This window comes from Oncorhynchus mykiss, chromosome 13, assembly GCF_013265735.2.
Source record: "Oncorhynchus mykiss isolate Arlee chromosome 13, USDA_OmykA_1.1, whole genome shotgun sequence".
Lineage (NCBI taxonomy): Eukaryota > Metazoa > Chordata > Actinopteri > Salmoniformes > Salmonidae > Oncorhynchus > Oncorhynchus mykiss.
The window spans coordinates 1,257,476-1,281,463 of NC_048577.1; the positions used below are offsets into that span (position 1 = coordinate 1,257,476).

General features: G+C 43.5%; 2 protein-coding genes across 3 annotated transcripts; one reads left to right on the forward strand and one right to left on the reverse strand.

Moving 5' to 3' along the window:
* Positions 1-743: 743 nt before the first annotated feature.
* LOC110517551 (zinc finger protein 239-like) lies at positions 744-10,609 on the reverse strand. 2 transcript variants are annotated; one of them, XM_036939845.1, is made up of 3 exons: positions 10,214-10,609; positions 1,892-2,116; positions 744-1,723 (listed from the first exon to the last, which is right to left on the reverse strand). In XM_036939845.1, the coding sequence occupies exons 1-3, from the start codon at positions 10,578-10,580 to the stop codon at positions 1,323-1,325; spliced, it is 993 nt and encodes a 330-aa protein (XP_036795740.1). In that variant the 5' UTR covers positions 10,581-10,609; the 3' UTR covers positions 744-1,322. The 2 variants fall into 2 exon arrangements, with proteins under 2 accessions (XP_036795740.1, XP_036795739.1); XM_036939844.1 differs by having other exon boundaries at positions 744-2,116.
* A 9,918-nt stretch (positions 10,610-20,527) lies between these two features.
* LOC118938501 (zinc finger protein 271-like) lies at positions 20,528-23,496 on the forward strand. Its single transcript, XM_036942539.1, has 2 exons — positions 20,528-20,569; positions 21,625-23,496. Exons 1-2 carry the CDS (start codon positions 20,528-20,530, stop codon positions 23,155-23,157), a joined length of 1,575 nt encoding a protein of 524 aa, XP_036798434.1. The 3' UTR covers positions 23,158-23,496.
* The last annotated feature ends 492 nt before the right edge of the window (positions 23,497-23,988 follow it).

The window sequence follows — 23,988 nt, forward strand, 5'->3', positions numbered from 1 at the left end:
AAAACATAAATGGAAAAACCAAAGCCTGTAGCACCTTCCCCCTGTAGACAACAAATATATCCTATATTTTTGTTGGACACTTTTGCTCACCACCAACAGAAAACAACTTCCATTTCACATTATAATCAACTACACTGCTTCACCTTCACCAATATAAACATGGTGTCTACTGGCTGTCAACAATTAAAAACAAGACAAAAACACATTTCTAAATAATAATATACAATAGTAGTATTTTTTAAATCAGTTTTCTTTCAATAGAATCCTGAAACCCACTAGCTTCTAGAAGTCTCGTCCCCCTGGAACAAGCCCAAACAAAACTAATCTCCAATACGGAAAAACGTGCAGTCAAAATAAATTGTGATCCATGGCAACGCACTGGCTAAAGGCAAAACTGGTTGACTGCCGACCCTTGAGACAATCAGCAACCAACTCCTGCAATATCCGTAGTAACTTTCCACCTTACCTATTGCTCTCTTTTTAGGGTTCACTCGATGGGCATGTTGTTGGATAGGGCCCAGTCCCCAATGTCATGCATTTGGGTTAGCACATCTGAGAATGAATCCTGAAATTCTAAAAGCACTTAATGGTGAGGCATGGAATAATAAAACATATATTTTGTCAGGCTGAATGTTTGGAATATGAGTAGGTGATTTGAGTCATGCGTCTTCAGTTGTGGAACAAAGACAATTAGCATTTGAATGTTGTCAAGAAATACTGGAGTGATGTCAGATTGTTAATACAATTGATTATAGACCAATTTATTATACTGCTTTCATGTGTGAAAATACAAACATCTGCAACAATTATCATATTACATGTATTTTTTTAAACAAGCAGCTTTTTCAACTAGTAGAAAACAGCTAGCTACATTTTGAAGTGCTACATTTTGATTCAAGAGGGTCACCAACGCAGTAAGGGTAACACAGCTATTTTTTTGTTACTCACTTTTTGTTAAATAATATTTCAATTCAGAGCCTGGATTTTCCCCTGAGGCTAATATCCATATCATGCTACAATCAATTGAACAGGGCAAGCGATAAGGTAGAACATCATTAAAATACTCCTACTACAATGTTAAAACATTCTACATTGTGACATCACTAAAATACTCCTACTACAATGTTAAAACATTCTACATTGTGACATCATTAAAATACTCCTACTACAATGTTAAAACATTCTACATTGTGACATCATTAAAATACTCCTACTACAATGTTAAAACATTCTACATTGTGACATCATTAAAATACACCTACTACAATGTTTTTAAATTCTACATTCTGACATTATTTCATTGATATCTTGAAACAACTTCTTCATGTATGTATTTTCTGATGTTTGATCAGAGGTCTTTTATCAGAGTATCTCTTACCACATTGATCACAGATATAAGGCTTCTCTCCTGTGTGTGTTCTCTGGTGTCGAATCAGATTGCCTGATCCAGTAAAACTCATCCCACATTGATCACAACTATAAGGTTTCTCTCCAGTGTGTTTTCTCTGGTGTAATGTCAGACCGCTAGATGTAGTAAAAGTCATCCCACATTGACCACAGCTATAAGGTTTCTCTCCTGTGTGTGTTCTCTGGTGTGAAGTCAGATGGCTAGATTGAACAAAACTCCTCCCACATTGATCACAGCTATAAGGTTTCTCTCCTGTGTGTGTTCTCTGGTGTTCAGTCAGATGGCTAGATTGAACAAAACTCCTCCCACATTGACCACAGCTATAAGGTTTCTCTCCTGTGTGTGTTCTCTGGTGTTCAGTCAGATGGCTAGATTGAACAAAACTCCTCCCACATTGATCACAGCTATAAGGTTTCTCTCCTGTGTGTGTTCTCTGGTGTTCAGTCAGATGGCTAGATTGAACAAAACTCCTCCCACATTGACCACAGCTATAAGGTTTCTCTCCTGTGTGAATTCTCTGGTGTATTTTAAGTTCTGATGAAGATTTGCAACCTTTCCCACAGTCAGAGCAGCAATGAGATTTCTTCCCTGTGGGTCTCTGCTGGTGTTTCTTGGAGTGTTTTGAAGTGGAGAGACTCTCCTCTGCCGCGTCAGCATCATGAGGTTGTTGAGGCCCCCCAGAGGATCCACCATAGTCAGGTCTCTCTCCTGTGTGAACAAAAAGTCAGACAGGTGGTTTAAGGCCCACAACAGCAAAAATACACTGTAAAAAGGTGATGCCAACAGAGTAGCCATTATGTTGTACAAACAATGATGTCTGTAATGAATGTTAATTATTTGACATTTGTCTTAAGACAGTCAAGTGAACAACAATAGTCATATTTTGTCTGGTTTTCCCATTAGTAGTAACATTGATGATTGTATGCTAGAAATATGTTTTTAAAGTTGTTGAAATCGTAAGCAAATCAAATTTTATTTGTCACATACACATGGTTAGCAGATGTTAATGCGAGTGTAGCGAAATGCTTGTGCTTCTAGTTCTGACAATGCAGTAATAACCAACAAGTAATCTAGCTAACAATTCCAAAACTACTACCTTGTACACACAAGTGTAAAGGGATAAAGAATATGTACATAAAGATATATGAATGAGTGATGGTACAGAGCGGCATAGGCAAGATACAGTAGATGGTATTGAGTGCAGTATATACATATGAGATGAGTATGTAAACAAAGTGGCATAGTTAAAGTGGCTAGTGATACATGTATTACATAAAGATGCAGTAGATGATAGAGTACAGTATATACATATGAGATGAATAATGTAGGGTATGTAAACATTATATTAGGTAGCATTGTTTAAAGTGGCTAGTGATATATTTTACATCATTTCCCATCAATTCCCATTATTAAAGTGGCTGGAGTTGAGTCAGTGTGTTGGCAGCAGCCACTCAATGTTAGTGGTGGCTGTTTAACAGTCTGATGTTAATGGCCGGCTGTTTTTTTAGTCTCTCGGTCCCAGCTTTGATGCACCTGTACTGACCTCGCCTTCTGGATGATAGCGGGGTGAACAGGCAGTGGCTCGGGTGGTTGTTGTCCTTGGTGATCTTTATGGCCTTCCTGTGACATCGGGTGGTGTAGGTGTCCTGGAGGGCAGGTAGTTTGCCCCCGGTGATGCGTTGTGCAGACCTCACTACCCTCTGGAGAGCCTTACGGTTGTGGGCGGAGCAGTTGCCGTACCAGGCGGTGATACAGCCCGACAGGATGCTCTCGATTGTGCATCTGTAGAAGTTTGTGAGTGCTTTTGGTGACAAGCCAAATTTCTTCAGCCTCCTGAGGTTGAAGAGGCGCTGCTGCGCCTTCTTCACAATGCTGTCTGTGTGGGTGGACCAATTCAGTTTGTCTGTGATGTGTACGCCGAGGAACTTAAAACTTACTACCCTCTCCACTACTGTTCCATCGATGTGGATAGGGGGGTGTTCCCTCTGCTGTTTCCTGAAGTCCACAATCATCCTTAGTTTTGTTGACGTTGAGTGTGAGGTTATTTTCCTGAAACCACACTCCGAGGGCCCTCACCTCCTCCCTGTAGGCCGTCTTGTCGTTGTTGGTAATCAAGCCTACCACTGTTGTTCCGTCCGCAAACTTGATGATTGAGTTGGAGGCGTGTGTGGCCACGCAGTCGTGGGTGAACAGGGAGTACAGGAGAGGGCTCAGAACTCACCCTTGTGGGGCCCCAGTGTTGAGGATCAGCGGGGTGGAAATGTTGTTGCCTACCCTCACCACCTGGGGGCGGCCCGTCAGGAAGTCCAGTACCCAGTTGCACAGGGCGGGGTCGAGACCCAGGGTCTCGAGCTTGATGACGAGCTTGGAGGGCACTATGGTGTTAAATGCCGAGCTGTAGTCGATGAACAGCATTCTCACATAGGTATTCCTCTTGTCCAGATGGGTTAGGGCAGTGTGCAGTGTGGTTGAGATTGCATCATCTGTGGACCTATTTGGGCGGTAAGCAAATTGGAATGGGTCTAGGGTGTCAGGTAGGGTGGAGGTGATATGGTCCTTGACTAGTCTCTCAAATCACTTCATGATGACGGAAGTGAGTGCTACGGGGCGGTAGTCGTTTAGCTCAGTTACCTTAGCTTTCTTGGGAACAGGAACAATGGTGGCCCTCTTGAAGCATGTGGGAACAACAGACTGGGATAGGGATTGATTGAATATGTCCGTAAACACACCAGCCAGCTGGTCTGCGCATGCTCTGAGGGCGCGGCTGGGGATGCCGTCTGGGCCTGCAGCCTTGCGAGGGTTGACACGTTTAAATGTTTTCCTCACGTCGGCTGCAGTGAAGGAGAGTCCGCATGTTTTAGTTGCGGGCCGTGTCAGTGGCACTGTAATGTCCTCAAAGCGGGCAAAAAAGTGATTTAGTCTGCCTGGGAGCAAGACATCCTGGTCCGTGACGGGGCTGGTTTTCTTCTTGTAATCCGTGATTGACTGTAGACCCTGCCACATACCTCTTGTGTCTGAGCCGTTGAATTGAGATTCTACTTTGCCTCTATACTGACGCTTATCTTGTTTGATTGCCTTGCGGAGGGAAGGCTAGCTACAACAAAATGGAGTCCTGGTCAGCTTTTCCGAAAGGAGGGCGGGGCAGGGCCTCATATGTGTCGCGGAAGTTAGAATAGCAGTGATCCAAGGTTTTTCCAGCCCTGGTTGCGCAATCGATGTGCTGATAAAATTTAGGGAGTCTTGTTTTCAGATTAGCCTTGTTAAAATCCCCAGCTACAATGAATGCAGCCTCCGGATAAATGGATTCCAGTTTGCAAAGAGTCAAATAAAGTTCTTTCAGAGCCATCGATGTGTCTGCTTGGGGGGGGAATATATACGGCTGTGATTATAATCGAAGAGAATTCCCTTGGTAGATAATGCGGTCAACATTTGATTGTGAGGAATTCTAAATCAGGTGAACAGAAGGACTTGAGTACTTGTATGTTGTTATGATCACACCACGTCACGTTAACCATGAAGCATACGCCCCCGCCCCTCTTCTTACCAGAAAGATGTTTGTTTCTGTCTGCGCGATGCGTGGAGAAACCAGCTGGCTGCACCGACTCCGATAGCATCTCCCCAGTGAGCCATGTTTCCGTAAAGCAAAGAACGTTACAGTCTCTGATGTCCCTCTGGAATGCTACCCTTGCTCGGATTTCATCAACCTTGTTGTCAAGAGACTGGACATTGGCGAGAAGAATGCTAGGGAGTGGTGCACGACGTGCCCGTCTCCGGAGTCTGACCAGAAGACCGCTCCGTTTCCCCCTTTTACGAAGTCGTTTTTTTGGGTCGCCGGCTGGGATCCATTCCGTTGTCCTGGGTGAAAGGCAGAACACAGGATCCGCTTCGCGAAAGTCATATTCTTGGTCGTACTGATGGTGAGTTGACGCTGCTCTTATGTTCAGTAGTTCTTCTCGACTGTATGTAATGAAACCTAAGATGACCTGGGGTACTAATGTAAGAAATAACACGTAAAAAAACAAAAAACTGCATAGTTTCCTAGGAACGCGAAGCGAGGCGGCCATCTCTGTCGGCGCCGGCAGTGTGTCAGACAACTTTTGGTCTCCAATACAGGCACATTTCTGTAGGTCTATGGTATAACTACCGGTTTCCGCATTAGCATGGAGGAGTTTCTGCAACCAAATTGCGTTTTAGCGAACAGAGGGCCGAGAGCGATGCAGAGAGAGATGCACCTATTTGGGGATGTCTGATAGTATTTACGCACCACCACTCATGATTTGTGGAGCTTCTCAAAGTAATTCTTCACCTCAAACAGCAAGTAAACAAAGTCTTACAAATACTTTGAGGAACTATTGATTAGAGTAAAATATTTACAGCTCTCACGCTTGATAACCACTCGACATGAAAGGGAAAAATGTAATGCTCTGATCCAGTGGAAATGTCATACAATACCTGATTACTTCTTATCCCTTTCACAAATAGCTTACAGCTGTGTCTGTCCCAAACTATTTCATACAATGTTGCCATCACGTTTCGGTCAGACCTAGGTGATAGTTGATACACTGTTTAAAGTTCTATGTAGACAGGCCATGCACAGCCAATGTGATTTATTTTTATCTGGATATTTTCTAGATGTTTTTATTTGTTGGCTTTATGTAGGCTATTTTTACATAGTTGGCAACGGCAATAAACACTATTTAGATGTATATAATTTTCGAATTTCTAATCAAATCTAATTCCCAGGAACGGGGTTCATACAAACCACAGAGACTGTGTGGGATAATAACATGGCCGTGTCCAACTCTGCTTGTTCCCTCGACTCAGCTACCAACCAGAAATCTAGAACAGGGCCCTTTACCTGTATCAATAGACACTTCATAGTGAGCTACAGGTAGGAATCAGCAATGAATCCCAATAATGAGCCACCTATGGGAGGGGTATCCCTTTGTGGACAAATATCTCAACGTATTACTGCTACCCTGGGGAGATTGATATACCCCTTGAACATCGGCTCCAACCCTCGTCGGATGTGGCAGGGCTTGCAAACTATTGCAGAACTATTACAGACTACAAAGGGAAGCACAGCCGATAGCTGCCTAGTGACACGAGCCTACCAGGTGAGCAACATTACTTCTATGCTCGCTTCGAGGAAAGTAACACTGAAACATGCATGACAGCATCAGCTGTTCCAGACGACTTTGTGATCACGCTCTCCGCAGCCGATGTGAGTAAGACCTTTAAACAGGTTAACATTCACAAGGCCGCAGGGCCAGACGGATTACCAGGATGTGTACTCCAAGCATGCGCTGACCAACTGGCAAGGGTCTTGACTGACATTTTCATCCCCTGTCTGAGTCTGTAATACCAATCTGTTTCAAGCAGAACAGCAAAGTCCCTGTGCACAAGAACACTAAGGTAATCTGCCTAAATGACTACCGACCCGTAGCACTCACGTCTGTAGCCATGAAGTGATTTGAAAGGCTGGTCGAGGCTCAACACTATTATCCCTTTATCACCATAAACTCACTCCAATTTGCATACCGCCCCAACAGATCCACAGATGATGCAATCTCTATTGCACTCCACACTGCACTTTGCCACCTGGACAAAAGGAACACCCATGTGAGAATGCTATTCATCGACTACAGCTCAGCGTTCAACACCATAGTGCCCTCAAAGCTCATCACTAAGCTAAGGACCCCCATTCTCATCGAAGGGGTTGTAGTGGAGCAGGTTGAGAGCGTCAAGTTCCTTGGTATCCACATCCTTTGTGTCCACATTATAGGCTTAGTTAACTTGTGAACTGTTGAAATCATGGAAACATAATGACGATTCTAATTCTAGATTTGGAATAGAATGTGCAGCACCTTTAATATATTGTTATTTGACTACCAATTAATAAACCATTGAGGAATTACTGACAGAGTAGGAGCATGGTGGAGACATCCAAGAGAGGAAAATCAGGAAGGGAAATGACAGCAAGTAGTGCAGACGAAAGGGTTAACAAGTTGGTGAAACAACAGATGTGCTGTAATGAAAACAATATAGATGGAACGAGAACAATATAGATGAACAAGAACAATATAGGTGCTACTTTGAGAACACAAACTCTCACATCTTTCACAGCACAGAGCGAGGGAGTCCAGGGGATGACTGGAGGAGCAATGGAGGAAGCATTGAGGGATTATCTTGGCGTGAGTACAGTTGGTGAGACTGAGTGGACGATGGTGAAGAACAGTGGAGTGAAAAGGGCTAAAGTTGGTAATGAACAGCAGTTTAGGGTCGGAGTGGGAATCATCAGCAAGGATGTTTTTTGGGGTGACCGGTTTGCGGTCTCAAAGATGGTGAAGTGGAATCGGTTCGAGTGACCAGGAGCGGTATGATGCTGATTGTGTGTCAACAGTGCAAAAGGAGAAACCTTTGTGTGGTTTAGGTTAAACATTTCAGGTAGGTGGATTAAAATGAATGATAGCCGGAAGGTTTTAATGTGGTTTGGTGAAGTGGTTCTCCCATCTTGTGTAAAACCTGGGTAAGTGAGATATACAGAAGCCGCTGCAGTGTTACAATTGTAAAAAAGGTTGGACATGTGGCAAGTGTTTGTTGAAGGAATAAATATGTCGTAGTCAGATGAAGCATGTTGTAATTGTGATGGGAATCACGTTCCCGAGTTCCCGGAGTGCACTGTACGGATGAAGGATGTCACAGTAGCTAGGATGATCAGGCCCATCCAGCAGGTGTCCTATGTGGAGGCAGTGAAAACAGCTGAAGGAGTAGAGAGGAGAAGGTAGTGGATGTCCCACAGTCTGCAGTGAAGCCATGCAGGAGAAGGATCCCAACACACTAATAGTGAACAAGGTGGACTTTGTTGTGTTTATAGTGCAAGTGATAAATTGCATTAATAAATTATTAGCAACCTTCGTCTAAAACTAGCAGTTTCCGCATTAGCTTGGAGGAGTTTCTACAACAAAATTGTGTTTGCATTGCCCTCACTGCCAGTGATAAATTGCATTAATACTAAACTAATAAAACATCTAAGAAGCCAGACATCATTGTGAAGGCGGCAAATGGATTTCTGGATGTCCAGGACTTCAGACAAAATGTTACAGGGAGTACTGAATGAAGAAGTTCCACCCCTCCTAGGTTCCTGAACCTGTGTAGGGATCTGAATAGTACCATTTTTGTTTGAAATTCAGGGTAGTGGAGTGAATTTGGTTCGTGTTTATTTTAGGTAATTAGTATGATTTGTTAATCCCATTTTTTTTGCATTTTGGTTACTGTAGGTGGCAGCAATACACCTGATGAGTGTAGTCTGACAAACCTCAGCGAAGAAGACATGGTAGGAACCAAAGTGATGGTCAGTATTTCCAGTTGATCCTAATTAGATGTTACATTACATGTTGTTTTCTTACTTCATGTAGCTGGCTAGCAAGCCAACATAAGATACCGTTGCACAAACATGCTTATCTAGGCCTACAACAGCATTGGTACCCGGCAGTATTAGCTAGCTACTTTTGCTCCGACTCTTAATACATTTAGCAAGCTAGCTAGCCCGCTAACTAGCGATTAGCAGCTAACATTATTTAAGCAACACCTTGCTAAGAAAAGACAATATTTCGCCTTTAATGTAATGGCATGAAAATAATTGCCAGAACATTATACAATGACTTATCAACAGCTCTAACAATTTGACCCCAACATGAAATCTACACTGGCAGTTATAGAAAGACCCATTTACTATATAACCATTGACTCTTGAAGAATAGAACTTATAAATGCCTCAAATGTTTCTACCATATTACCCCACCAGAAACCACTGACACCGGCCATATTTAACGTGTGTTGACTTATTAAATCCATCAGTTATTCTGCTCTCTAATCAATTCAACAAACATTGGGTAGTTAGTTAGAATATAGTTACTAGACTGGCAAGTTTGATGTATGAGTAGCCAACTAACGTTAGGTAGCTAGTTAACATACCGATACATACTGCTGTAAAGATATGCTATGCATTTTGTAAGGATAGTGTAGCTAACATAACGTGTAAAGTAACTGATTTGAAGTCATTACTTTTACATTGCTCAACATTTTCTTAACATTTGTCATAATTATTTAAAGCAGTTCATTTGTATCGGCTCTCGGACTTTTTCCACCATTATTTTCCACCATTTTCTTCAAATCTGAAAATAATGTGAAGCAACGCCCATTTCCTGAAGAATTTAGTACTACATCCGGGAACTTTTGGCATACTAACTACATCATACTATGACCAATAAGCACACTATATACTCCATTAACATCAAATAGTACGGTTAGTATGAGTATTCTAACACAGCTCAGGTCTCTGGGCAGCCATTTTGTTTGTTTAAAAACTAGGTTGCCCCTTTAAAAAGGCCACAATCAATCAAACAATCTGCAGTTCAACCAATAACAAAGCTGTAATTACACCACTATTTTGGTAATAAGATGATGGATGGGGCTGGAGAAATGTAACTACTCTCAAATTCATAGACAGACCTATGGATGCAAGGACTGACCATCCATGATATCAACATTATGTTGAGGGATACAGTGTTGGTTTACATTGTTTCTAAACATTGGAGTACAAAAAAGCTTATTTGGGGTTCTGATGTGGTAAACAGTTGAACTAAGCTCATAAGGCATTCGTTATATTCTCCAAGAATCAATGCCTATAAATAAATAATTTAAGAGCCAAAATATGGATGTAGCAATTGCAAATGTCCCCTTTAACACCACACATCAGTTCAACAACCGCAGAGTTTGTGCTTCTGTTAAGACAATACTTACTAGTGTTAATCAGGGCCCGTTCATCGTTAGAACCATCGGACGCCTTAAGATGCGCTTGGGAAACCGGGCCCAGATATCCAGTTTCCTCCTCTTCTTCATTTTCCGATGTGACAGTCACCTCCCCCTCCTCTTCGTTCACTGAAACGTCGTCGTCCTCCTCTTTATTAACTCTGAACGAGTCTCCCTCTTCTTTAACTGAGACGTCTTTCTCTTCTTTCACGGTAACAGCCTCAACCTCTACTTGTTTTTGTATTGTAACAGCCTCCTCTTCCTCCATCTCTTTCACGAGAGCTTCTTTCTCCATCCAGCAGACCGCCTCTTCTTCAGCAGGGACGGGGTTAAGTTTGAGACTGGAGCTATGAGGCATGTACTGAAGTCGCTAAACGGTATAATTCAAAGCAGTGTCCCTTTATCAGCAGCACGTGATCAATGACGTCTGGAGAATCATTTCGTCGAACACCTGAGTGGTATTGATTAATTTGGGCTCGTTGGACATTGCAGCCGACAGTGCAGGTGGCTGCTGACTGACTAATTTACAAATCACCTTGCATCAGAAATAACTACTCATTATTATTTATAAATGTATATATGACATAAAGGCTTCGCTGCTACGGTGTGGGACTTCATCTATAATAATGTGGCTGTTCTAAATTCTGTGTCGCTCAAAGCCTTGAGTAATGAACCTATTTTTGACACAATTGTCTGGAAAGAGTCAATGCTTCAGGACGATTTGTTTCCCCATCACTACTTTTCAGCATGTTTTCTGTGAATTAGACTACGGGAGTTTTGTAGCATTTTCCACCTTGGCTTACTGTTATTTGGGTTCTAATTGGTCTCCGATAGTTGGTCTCGCTGACCATAACTGCACTATGCTTGTTAGGCTAATAGCTAGTTGGCTAAATAGCTAACGTTAGCTGGCTGGCTAAGATAACTGCATATAGCTAACATTCTTTGATATTTGGTTAGATGGCATTATGTATTTCCAAAACTGTGGTTTACTTTAATCACCCAAGTCATGAGCGCAAATTATTTCTAACTTAAAGTTCTACATTTGAAGTTATTTATGTTGTAGTTGACATCATAGGGAATAGGCTGGTCCTGCATATTACTTCACACCTGACTTTGGCATTCTTCTGAATTCTGATTGGTTTAATGTAATAACTCCAAAAATAGAACTGTGAGGTGTTACTTTGCATTGGAAATGTTAAAATATTGTATTTGATATTTTATAAACAATACAAACAACATCATACAATCATTCACTGCCCAGACCCACTAGAACACACCTCCATCTCCATTAACTACATCACACCTGTCCAGACCCACTAGAACACACCTCCATCTCCATTAACTACATCACACCTATCCAGACCCACTAGAACACACCTCCATCTCCATTAACTACATCACACCTGCCCAGACCCACTAGAACACACCTCCATCTCCATTAACGACATCACACCTGCCCAGACCCACTAGAACACACCTCCATCTCCATTAACTACATCACACCTGCCCAGACCCACTAGAACACACCTCCATCTCCATTAACTACATCACACCTGCCCAGACCCACTAGAACACACCTCCATCTCCATTAACTACATCACACCTGCCCAGACCCACTAGAACACACCTCCATCTCCATTAACTACATCACGGGTATCTCACTGCATCCTCATATGCCATGTCTTGAAATATGCAGACAGACCTCTTTAAATTACATTGACTTTATAACACTGTACTTCTGACAGCCAACTTTCTAACTCCTCCCATAACTTTATGACATCGTAACATTCCCAGAAGGATTATTGAGTCATTGTTAGTTTTACACTTAAGACATAACTGTCGTTATGCTGTAGAATTTGTGAATTTGACATGTCAGTTGGAATAATGATAGATTTCTGGAGAGACCCTTGTCACTACAACCAATCAGTGAGCAGCTTCCCTTCCCCCACATCTCAGGCAGTTCTGTTACTCACAACACTTCCCCTGCTTTCCTCAACAATGGAGAAGCCCCCTGGGCTAAAGCCTTGCCATTTTTACAAATAGGAAATAATATGTCATGTTTTACTCGTACCCCAGTCAGCATTGTGAATGGTTAGGAAATAATATGTCATGTTTTACTCGTACCCCAGCCAGCATTGTGAATGGTTAGGAAATAATATGTCATGTTTTACTCGTACCCCAGTCAGCATTGTGAATGGTTAGGAAATAATATGTCATGTTTTACTCGTACCCCAGTCAGCATTGTGAATGGTTAGGAAATAATATGTCATGTTTTACTCGTACCTCAGCCAGCATTGTGAATGGTTAGGAAATAATATGTCATGTTTTACTCGTACCTCAGCCAGCATTGTGAATGGTTAGGAAATAATATGTCATGTTTTACTCGTACCCCAGTCAGCATTGTGAATGGTTAGGAAATAATATGTCATGTTTTACTCGTACCTCAGCCAGCATTGTGAATGGTTAGGAAATAATATGTCATGTTTTACTCGTACCTCAGCCAGCATTGTGAATGGTTAGGAAATAATATGTCATGTTTTACTCGTATCCCAGTCAGCATTGTGAATGGTTAGGAAATAATATGTCATGTTTTACTCGTATCCCAGTCAGCATTGTGAATGGTTAGGAAATAATATGTCATGTTTTACTCATATCCCAGTCAGCATTGTGAATGGTTAGGAAATAATATGTCATGTTTTACTCGTACCTCAGCCAGCACTGTGAATGGTGTCTGAGGCGGTGACATACTAGACCATGGCAGTAAATCTAATACTTAGGTGTTTTTAGTTACGCATGAAAGGTCTGTGGTGGTTCTGTGGTTATAAGTTACTGACCTTGGAATAGATTTCTGGCCATGCTGGCAGGGTCTGAATCAAACCCAAAGTCCACCTGGTACACTGACAGGGTCTGAATCAAACCCAATGTCCACCTGGCACACTGACAGGGTCTGAATCAAACCTAATATCCACCTGGCACACTGACAGGGTCTGAATCAAACCCAATGTCCACCTGGCACACTGACAGGGTCTGAATCAAACCCAATGTCCACCTGGTACACTGTCAGGGTCTGAATCAAACCCAATGTCCACCTGGCACACTGACAGGGTCTGAATCAAACCCAATGTCCACCTGGTACACTGGCAGGGTCTGAATCAAACCCAATGTCCACCTGGCACACTGACAGGGTCTGAATCAAACCCAATGTCCACCTGGCACACTGATGTATTGTTACACCATGTAGGAGCAGTATAGACCTAGTCTGTTCATTATATACACCATGCGTTTCCTCCCTCCAGACAGCAGATGGCGATAAGTGTCTTTCAGGCGATGTTTCTACTGTGACGTATAATCTAGTGGACGGAACGCTTCTTCAACAACTGCAGCCACCTCGTTAGCTCGCTAGACAACAAAGTCGGAACATTCAAGTTCTTTAGACAATTTCGTTGTTTATTTGCCACTATGATTTAAACATACTTATGTGGAAACAACTCGATACCCCATTTAATTTAATATTTACGTTGTAAGTCAACTAGCTGGCTGGTTAAGTTAGCACTAGTCTAGTCGCTAATACTTACTAGCTATTATTTCCGAACATGAGTTCACTAAGCTACTCTCCTCCTGTTAAAGAAGAGGGGGTCTGCTGGACGGAGAAAGAAGCTCTCGTGAAAGAGGAGGAAGAGGAGGCTGTTAAAATACAAAAACAAGTAGAGGGTGAGGCTATTACCGTGAAAGAAGAAGAGAAAGACACCTTCAGAGTGGAGGATGAAGACCTTTTTGGAATGAAGGATGAAGAGCAGGAGATTACTGTCACATTAGAGGAGGACGAAGAAGAGAAGACTGGAGATCTGATTAACACCAGAAAATACAGTGAGTACTGTCTTATAAAACAGGGACATTGATCTGATTAACACCAGAAAATACATTGAGTACTGTCTTATAAAACAGGGACATTGATCTGATTAACACCAGTAAATACAGTGAGTAATATCTTATGAAACAGGGACACAAACTCTGCATTTGTTGAAGTAATGTGTGCTTTTTAAAAGGGCATTCTACATTGTTGATGACGTCCTCCAGTGATTAAAAAAAAAAGTGAATATTCATTATTCTTTTTAAAATCCTTCCTGTTCTGTCAAGTTGGATGTTGATCATTGCTAGAAAGCCATTTTCAAGTTTTGCCATAGACTTTCAAGACGATTTAAGTCCAAACTGTAACTAGGCCACTCAGGAACATTCAATGTCATCTTGGTAAGCTCCTCCAGTGTAGATTTGGCCTTGTAGTTTAAGTTATTTTCCTGTTAGGACAGTTTTTTGTATTCGGGTGTCTGAAATGCTCTCTACCTACGTAACATTTAGTGTCTCCTTATGTTACGCTGGGAAAACAGTTTTCATTGGCACAGAAATCCTAAATCATTTCAGAGTTTGCTAAATCCAATGGTTCTAACACGAGAGTCACCTTAACTTTATTGACACCACCCAAATGGATACTGTCATTAATGCGGTTCTTCAATAATTACACATAATATTTACTTCTGTAGCTGTTTAGTTACAGTCACATGTTCAACTATCATCAGTTGGTCCAGGAAATCATTTTCTGAATGACAGTCACATGGCAAACATCACAACATACAACAACAACCAAAGTGCTTCTTCATTCATTACTCTGGTAATTTACAGTTACACCGTTCTCCACGTTGGATCCAACATCCCTTATAAATTGATGTTTATAATGTGTCTGCTTGATTTACAGTAGCGTCTCCTTAGTCACAGAGCTGTGTAGAGAATGGTTCCTTGATGGATAGGCAATTATTATAATATTTTTTTAAACCTTTATTTAACTAGGCAAGTCAGTTAAGAACAAATTCTTATTTTCAATGCCTAGGAACAGTGGGTTAACTACTTGTTCAGGGGCAGAATGACAGATTTGTACCTTGTCAGCTCGGGGAGTTGAACTTGCAACCTTCCGGTTACTAGTCTAACGCTCTAACCACTAGGCTACCCTATTGGACAACACACAGAGCTATTTTCCTTTATTCGGGACATTTAGAATGACAACACATTACAGAATAGACTAATGGGATTATTTACAAAATTATCTGAAATGTCATGACAAAGAAATTTTGAAAGTCTATGACAAAGACATTTTAGTTTCCATGTTTCACCTGAAATATTACATGATTTATAGTCCTCGGTCTATGTTATTGTTAGGTGAAGTTATGGGTTCTACAGTAGGTCTATGTTATTGTTAGGTGAAGTCATGGGTCCTACAGTAGGTCTATGTTGTTGTCTATGTTGTTGTTAGGTGAAGTTATTGGTCCTACAGTAGGTCTATGTTGTTGTTAGGTGAAGTTATGGGTTCTACAGTAGGTCTGTTATTGTTTTGGGTCCTACAATAGGTCTATGTTGTTAGGTGAAGTTATGGGTCCTACAGTAGGTCTATGTTATTGTTAGTGAAGTTAGGGGTCCTGCAGTAGGTCTATGTTATTGTTAGTGAAGTTAGGGGTCCTACAGTAGGTCTATGTTGTTGTTAGGTGAAGTTATGGGTTCTACAGTAGGTCTGTTATTGTTTTGGGTCCTACAGTAGGTGTATGTTATTGTTAGGTGAAGTCATGGGTCCTACAGTAGGTCTATGTTATTGTTAGGTGAAGTTATGGGCCAATTTGGCAAACACTTAGTTTACAAACCCTCATTGTCAGGCTGATGGAAAAGCTAGCTAAAGAGTATTTTACTGGTTAAAGTGTTTTTTAAGTATGAAGCAGTTGATTTGAGACTTCCACAAACATTACACTAAGCAGGAGATTCAAGCAAGCTTTACAATTATAATCCAAAAGTAGTGTGAAATGCACTCATATTCAACCTGGAAATGGAGGCTATTTTTGCTGTCAGCCTTTGAGACCTCCCCTGAGTTTTCCCCCACGGTGGTAAATTAGTGAATAGACACAGAGCTTAATGTGAGTTTCCTTCAGTAGCACTCCTGATCTGCGATGATAGTGAGCTTGTCACGGTTTTCTAGGTGAGAAGGAGAGTCGGACCAAAATGCGGCGTGTAGATTGCGATCCATGTTTATTAAACTATAGCAACACGAATCTAAATAAAAACACTACAAAATAATAAACGTAATGAAAACCGAAACAGCCTAAACTGGTGCAAACTAACACAGAGGACACTAAGGACAATCACCCACGACAAACTCAAAGAATATGGCTGCCTAAATATGGTTCCCAATCAGAGACAACGATAAACACCTGCCTCTGATTGAGAACCACTCCAGACAGCCATAGACTTTGCTAGATCACCCCACTAGCTACAATCCCAATACATACACACCAAAACCCCAAGACAAAACACACCACAATACAAAAACCGCATGCCACACCCTGGCCTGACCCAATACATGAAGATAAACACAAAATACTTAGACCAGGGCGTGACAGAACCCCCCCCCCCCCCTAAGTTGCGGACTCCCGAACGCACCTCAAAACAATAGGGAGGGTCCGGGTGGGCGTCTGTCCATGGTGGCGGCTCCGGCGCGGGACGTGGACCCCACTCAGTCAATGTCTTAGTCCCCTCTCCTCGCTTCCCTGGATAGTCCACCCTCACCGCCGACCATGGCCTAGTAGTCCTCACCCAGAACCCCACTGGACTGAGGAGCAGATCGGGACTGAAGGACAGCTCGGGACTGAGGCAGCTCGGGACTGAGGGGAAGCTCGGGAGTGAGAGAAAGCTCGGGAGTGAGAGAAAGCTCGGGAGTGAGAGAAAGCTCGGGAGTGAGAGAAAGCTCGGGAGTGAGAGGAAGCTCAGGAGTGAGAGGAAGCTCAGGCAGGTAGATAGATCTACCAGATCCTGGCTGGCTGGTGGTTTCAGCAGATCCTGGCTGACTGGCAGATCCTGGCTGACTGGCAGATCCTGGCTGACTGGCAGATCCTGGCCGACTGGCAGATCCCGGCTGACTGGCGGATCTGGAAGAGTCTGGTTGACTGGCGGATCTGGAAGAGTCTGGTTGACTGGCAGATCTGGAAGAGTCTGGTTGACTGGCAGATCTGGAAGAGTCTGGTTGACTGGCAGATCTGGAAGAGTCTGGCTGACTGGCGGATCTGGAAGAGTCTGGCTGACTGGCGGATCTGGAAGAGTCTGGCTGACTGGCGGATCTGGAAGAGTCTGGCTGACTGGCGGATCTGGAAGAGTCTGGCTGACTGGCGGATCTGGAAGAGTCTGGCTGACTGGCGGATCTGGAAGAGTCTGGCTGACTGGCGGATCTGGATGAGTCTGGCTGACTGGCGGATCTGGAAGACTGAAAGATCTGGCTGCTCCATGCTGACTGGCGGCTCTGGCTGCTCCACGCTGACTGGCGACTGGCTGCTCCATGTAGGCTGACAGCTCTGGCGGCTTCTTACAGACTGGCAGCTCTGGCGGCTCCGTGCAGACTGGCAGCTCCTTTCCGACTGACAGCTCCTTGCAGACTGACAGCTCCTTGCAGACTGACAGCTCCTTGCAGACTGACAGCTCCTTGCAGACTGGCAGCTCCTTGCAGACTGGCAGTTCGGGCTGCTTCATGCAGACTGACAGCTCTGGCTGCTCTGAACAGGCGGGAGACTCCGGCAGCGCTGTAGAGGAGAAAGGCTCTGGCTGCTCTGAACAGGCGGGAGACTCCGGCAGCGCTGTAGAGGCGGAAGACTCTGGCAGCGCTGAACAGGCGACGCGCACTGTAGGCCTGATGCGTGGTGCTGGCACTGGTGGTACTGGGCCGAGGAGTGAGCATCGAGCCAAGTGCCATGAACAGGAAGCCTGGTGCGGGGAGCTGCTACCGGAGGGCTGGGGTGTGGAGGTGGTACTGGGTAGACTGGACCGTGCAGGCGCACTGGAGCTCTTGAGCACCGAGCCTGCCCAACCTTACCTGGATGAATGCTCACGGTCGCCCTGCCAGTGCGGCGAGGTGGAATAGCCCGCACTGGGCTATGCAGGCGAACCGGAGACACCGAGCGCAAGGCTGGTGCCATGTAAGCCGGCCCAAGGAGACGCACTGGGGACCAGATGCGTAGAGCCGGCTTCATGGCACTTGGCTCGATGCGCCGAGCTGGAATGTACCGCACCGGGCTATGCACCCGCACTGGAGACACCGTGCGCACCACAGCATAACACGGTGCCTGCCCGGTCTCTCTAGCCCCCCGTTAAGCACAGGGAGTTTGCGCAGGTCTCCTACCTGGCGTAGCCATACTCCCTGTTAGCACCCCCCCAATACATTTTTGCGGCTGACTCTCGGGCTTCCTTGCCAACCGTGTTCCCTCGTATCGCCGACTCCTCTCTCCGGCTGCCTCTGCTCTCCTAAGTGCCTCCACCTGTTCCCATGGGAGGCGATCTCTTCCAGCCAGTATCTCCTCCCAAGTGTAACAGCCCTTGCCATCCAAAACGTCCTCCCATGTCCATTCCTCTTTACGCTGCTGTTGCCCGTTACCACGCCGCTTGGTCCTGTTGTGGTGGGTGATTCTGTCCTTAGTGTCGTTGTTCCTGTGTTAGATTACACTAGTATAGGCTGTTTCGGTTTTCGTTACGTTCTTTGTTTTGTAGTGTTTATAATTTATTCGTGTTTTACGTTTGTTCATTAAACATGGATCGCAATCTCATACAGAAAACCGTGACAGAGCTGTAATATTCAGAATACATTGTGAAAATCTTGGCTCACCATTTTTTGCTCCAACCAGATATACTACATCCATAACTAGTGGTTTCCTCATTACCAGATATACTACATCCATAACTAGTGGTTTCCTCATTAGCAGATATACTACATCCATAACTAGTGGTTTCCTCATTACCAGATATACTACATCCATAACTAGTGGTTTCCTCATTACCAGATATACTACATCCATAACTAGTGGTTTCCTCATTACCAGATATACTACATCCATAACTAGTGGTTTCCTCATTAGCAGATATACTACATCCATAACTAGTGGTTTCCTCATTACCAGATATACTACATCCATAACTAGTGGTTTCCTCATTAGCAGATATACTACATCCATAACTAGTGGTTTCCTCATTACCAGATATACTACATCCATAACTAGTGGTTTCCTCATTACCAGATATACTACATCCATAACTAGTGGTTTCCTCATTAGCAGATATACTACATCCATAACTAGTGGTTTCCTCATTAGCAGATATACTACATCCATAACTAGTGGTTTCCTCATTACCAGATATACTACATCCATAACTAGTGGTTTCCTCATTACCAGATATACTACATCCATAACTAGTGGTTTCCTCATTACCAGATATACTACATCCATAACTAGTGGTTTCCTCACTACCAGATATACTACATCCATAACTAGTGGTTTCCTCATTAGCAGATATACTACATCCATAACTAGTGGTTTCCTCATTAGCAGATATACTACATCCATAACTAGAGGTTTCCTCATTAGCAGATATACTACATCCATAACTAGTGGTTTCCTCATTACCAGATATACTACATCCATAACTAGTGGTTTCCTCATTAGCAGATATACTTTGTCGCGATACGAAACCTTCAGCCCCGCCGCTTGACCGGCAGCGGGGTGCTAGAGGTGGTTAGCGTCCCGTTCCCTGGATTGGACAGGGCACTATAGATACTTCAGGTTATCTCGGTATAACCAGGACCGCTCGCGTAGCCCTGCCTCTCTTTCTATATCGAAGCATTGTCCGCGTAGAGAGGTCTTTTGCCTTGTCACTCTCAACGGTCTAGCTCTAGCTGGGATGTGTGAACCCCACGTTTATCCTCTAGACTCTTTGTTTCACCACTAATTGATCCCTGAGTTGTTATTAAGCACTAGTCCTACCAGTCTCTATATGATTTCCCTGTGGTTGAGTATTTCCCCTCTGTGATGTATCTAGTTTAAAGTGTGAAGACCTTTAGTCAACTTAGTCTCACTACTCTGCCCGTCGGCTAAGTATCGCTTGGAAAATAAAACTTAGATAGATCGATAAGACAATTAAATGAATCACTACTGGACACACCTTCCTCCTTGTCTTTTAATGGTAACTCATTCTGTCATAGAGCATTGATCCCCGTTTCCAGTGTCCCGGTAGCAGGGAGTGTCAGAGTTGTTATCTCCCGTGCCGTTAACTGTCTTTGAGAGTACCGTTTTTTACAATCAAAAACACTTCAAAATACACAATTTGTTACTCGGTCACACACAGCGTTAATCAGAAACATGCAAATGCCTTAATGCTCTATAAAATGCCTGATACAATGATAACACTTATCTCTACATTAAATGCTTATAATAGTTATTTACTTACCTTTGAGAGATGACGAGGAGACCCACGAGATCAGGAGCAGAGTGTCAATCGGTCAGAGTTCTTTTAGAATTTAGTTAGTAGCGACTCCCCTCTACTGGCTGAGAGGTTGACTTGAAGTCGGTGATTTACTAAATTTAGAGATTCAAGTTTGGACTGGATGAGAGGACCCGTTGGTGATCCCTTGCCCCAATGGAATATCAAAAAGTCTAACACGCAACGAGGCCGAGGTTCTGAGACACACGCACCTGGTCAATATGCGACAAAACAGCTGTTCAATAGTTAAACGGTATATTGGAAAGTCACTTCTCAGATCCAACAAGTTAGAATCTTTAAGTAATTTGAGTCAGGTGTAAATTTACCCGAAGTCAAATGGTTGTCTAAATGAATTCAGAATTCAGGAAGTCAGCGCCAAGTAATGGCAAATGTCTCTTTATATACCTTTTGATTCTCTGCACCTGATCCGCTTCTTCTCCCATTCCCTCAGAGCAGAGAGGGTGATGACATATCTTACAACAGGAAATACTTTTCTTACAGTGCATATATGGGCCTCTTGTTATGATAGGGCCTATTACTCTAGCAACAATGAAGAAACACTTTTCTTACAGTGCGCAAATGGGCCTCTGTTTATGACAGTGCCCTTACTCTATCAGCAATGAGTCTATCAGCTGTTCCCATTCAGAGGTGTCACTTGAGGCATAGGGTGATTCTTCCTGACACCAGTCAGGTTCAATAGTTGGTTGGCTGGTGCCTTCTTCTGGTGGCTTTGCCCAATCGGGTATTTCGGTAGGCGAGGTCATCTCTGTCTCTACCCTTGGTGGGAGAGGCAGGGGAAGAGGACCAGGAGGTAGATCCATTTGGTGTTTTACTATAGTCATATAATTTAACAGGCGTCAATTGTTGTACAACTTCATGGGTATCACCTTTTACCTCAAATAACCAGTGGATTTCTGCTGTTGTGTGCCTTTAACTGTCTGTCTGACGTTGTCATTCACACAGGAGAGAGATGTGACTATCATGGATCCTCTGGGGAGACTCAACAACCTCATGATGCTGACGAGGCAGAGAAGAGTCTCTCCAGATCAGAACTCCTCAAGAAACACCCGCAGAGACCCACAGGGAAGAGAACCTACTGCTGCTCTGACTGTGGGAAGAGATTCACATCATCAGGCATTAAAATTCATCAGAGAACACACACAGGAGAGAAACGTTATAGCTGTGATCAATGTGGGAAGAGTTTTACTTCATCTGGCAATCTGACTCAACACCAAAGAACACACACAGGAGAGAAATCTCATAGCTGTGATCAATGTGGGAAGAGTTTTAGTCGATCTGGAGATCTGACAGTGCACAAGAGAATACACACAGGAGAGAAACCTTATAGCTGTGGTCAATGTGGGAGGAGTTTTAGTCGATCTGGAGATCTGACAGTGCACAAGAGAATACACACAGGAGAGAAACCTTATAGCTGTGATCAATGTGGGAAGAGATTAGCTACATCTGGCCACCTGACTCTACACCAGAGAACACACACAGGAGAGAATCCGTATAGCTGTGATCAATGTGGGAAGAGATTTGCTACATCTGGCCACCTGACTCTACACCAGAGAACACACACAGGAGAGAAACCTTATAGCTGTGGTCAATGTGGGAGGAGTTTTAGTCGATCTGGAGATCTGACAGTGCACAAGAGAATACACACAGGAGAGAAACCTTATAGCTGTGATCAATGTGGGAAGAGATTTACTCAGTCACACAGCCTGATACACCACCAGAGAATACACACAGGAGAGAAGCCTTATAGCTGTGATCAATGTGGGAAGAGATTTGCTACATCTGGCCACCTGACTCTACACCAGAGAACACACACAGGAGAGAATCCGTATAGCTGTGATCATTGTGGGAAGAGATTTGCTACATCTGGCCACCTGACTCTACACCAGAGAACACACACAGGAGAGAAACCTTATAGCTGTGGTCAATGTGGGAGGAGTTTCAGTCGATCTGGCGATCTGACAGTGCACAAGAGAATACACACAGGAGAGAAACCTTATAGCTGTGATCAATGTGGGAAGGGATTTGCTACATCTGGCAACCTGACTCTACACCAGAGGACACACACAGGAGAGAAACCTTATAGCTGTGGTCAATGTGGGAGGAGTTTTAGTCGATCTGGCGATCTGACAGTGCACAAGAGAATACACACAGGAGAGAAACCTTTTAGCTGTGATCAATGTGGGAAGAGATTTGCTACACCTGGCCACCTGACTCTACACCAGAGAACACACACAGGAGAGAAACCTTATAGCTGTGATCAATGTGGGAAGAGTTTTAGTCGATCTGGAGATCTGACAGTGCACAAGAGAATACACACAGGAGAGAAACCTTATAGCTGTGATCAGTGTGGGAAGAGATTTACTCAGTCACACAGCCTGATACACCACCAGAGAATACACACAGGAGAGAAACCTTATAGCTGTGATCAATGTGGGAAGAGTTTTAGTCGATCTGGAGATCTGACAGTGCACAAGAGAATACACACAGGAGAGAAACCTTATAGCTGTGGTCAATGTGGGAAGAGTTTTGTTCAAGCTTGCCATCTGACTGAACACCAGAGAACACACAGGATTGAAATCTCATAGCTTTGACCAGAGATAATCTGATAAAAGATCTGATCAAATATTAGAAAATACATACATGAAGTAGTTGTTTCATGATTTCAATGAATTAATGTCACAATGTAGAATTTTTAACATTGTAGTAGGAGTATTGTAATGATTTCACAATGTAGAAGCCTAAACGTGTGCCCACTTATGAATTGATATCAACATGTTATGGATATTAGCCTCATGGGGAAAAATCCAGGCTCTGAATTGGAAGAGTACTATTTATGTGATTTAACAAAAATTGACAAACAAAAAAAAAGAGTTTGGATCAAATCACATTTATTTATAAAGCCCCTCTTATATCAGCTGATATCTCAAAGTGCTGTACAGAAACCCAGCCTAAAACCCCAAACAGCAAGCAATGCAGGTGTAGAAGCACGGTGGCTAGGAAAAACTCCCTAGAAAGGCCTAAATCTAGGAAGAAACCTAGAGAGGAACCAGGCTATGAGGGGTGGCCAGCCCTCTTCTGGCTGTGCCGGGTGGAGATTATAACAGAACATGGCCAAGATGTTCAAATGTTCATAAATGACCAGCATGGTCAAATCATAATAATCACAGTAGTTGTCGAGGGTGCAACAGATCAACACCTCAGAGGTAAATGTTAGTTGGCTTTTCATAGCCGATCGTTAAGAGTATCTCTTCCGTTCCTGCTGTCTCTAGAGAGTTGAAAACAGAAGGTTTTGGGACAGGTAGCACATCCGGTGAACAGGTCAGGGTTCCATAGCCGCAGGCAGAACAGTTGAAACTGGAGCAGCAACACGGCCAGGTGGACTGGGGACAGCAAGGAGTCATCGTGCCAGGTAGTCC

Coding starts and splice junctions, on each gene's coding strand:
- LOC110517551 (XM_036939844.1), bottom strand. CDS start 10,580: ATGCCTCATAGCTCCAGTCTCAAACTTAACCCCGTCCCTGCTGAAGAA. Junction 2,117..10,213: donor ACGGGCCCTGATTAACACTA/GTAAGTATTGTC, acceptor TTGTTCACACAG/GAGAGAGACCTGACTATGGT.
- LOC118938501 (XM_036942539.1), top strand. CDS start 20,528: ATGACGAGGAGACCCACGAGATCAGGAGCAGAGTGTCAATCG. Junction 20,570..21,624: donor CAGGAGCAGAGTGTCAATCG/GTCAGAGTTCTT, acceptor AAACACCCGCAG/AGACCCACAGGGAAGAGAAC.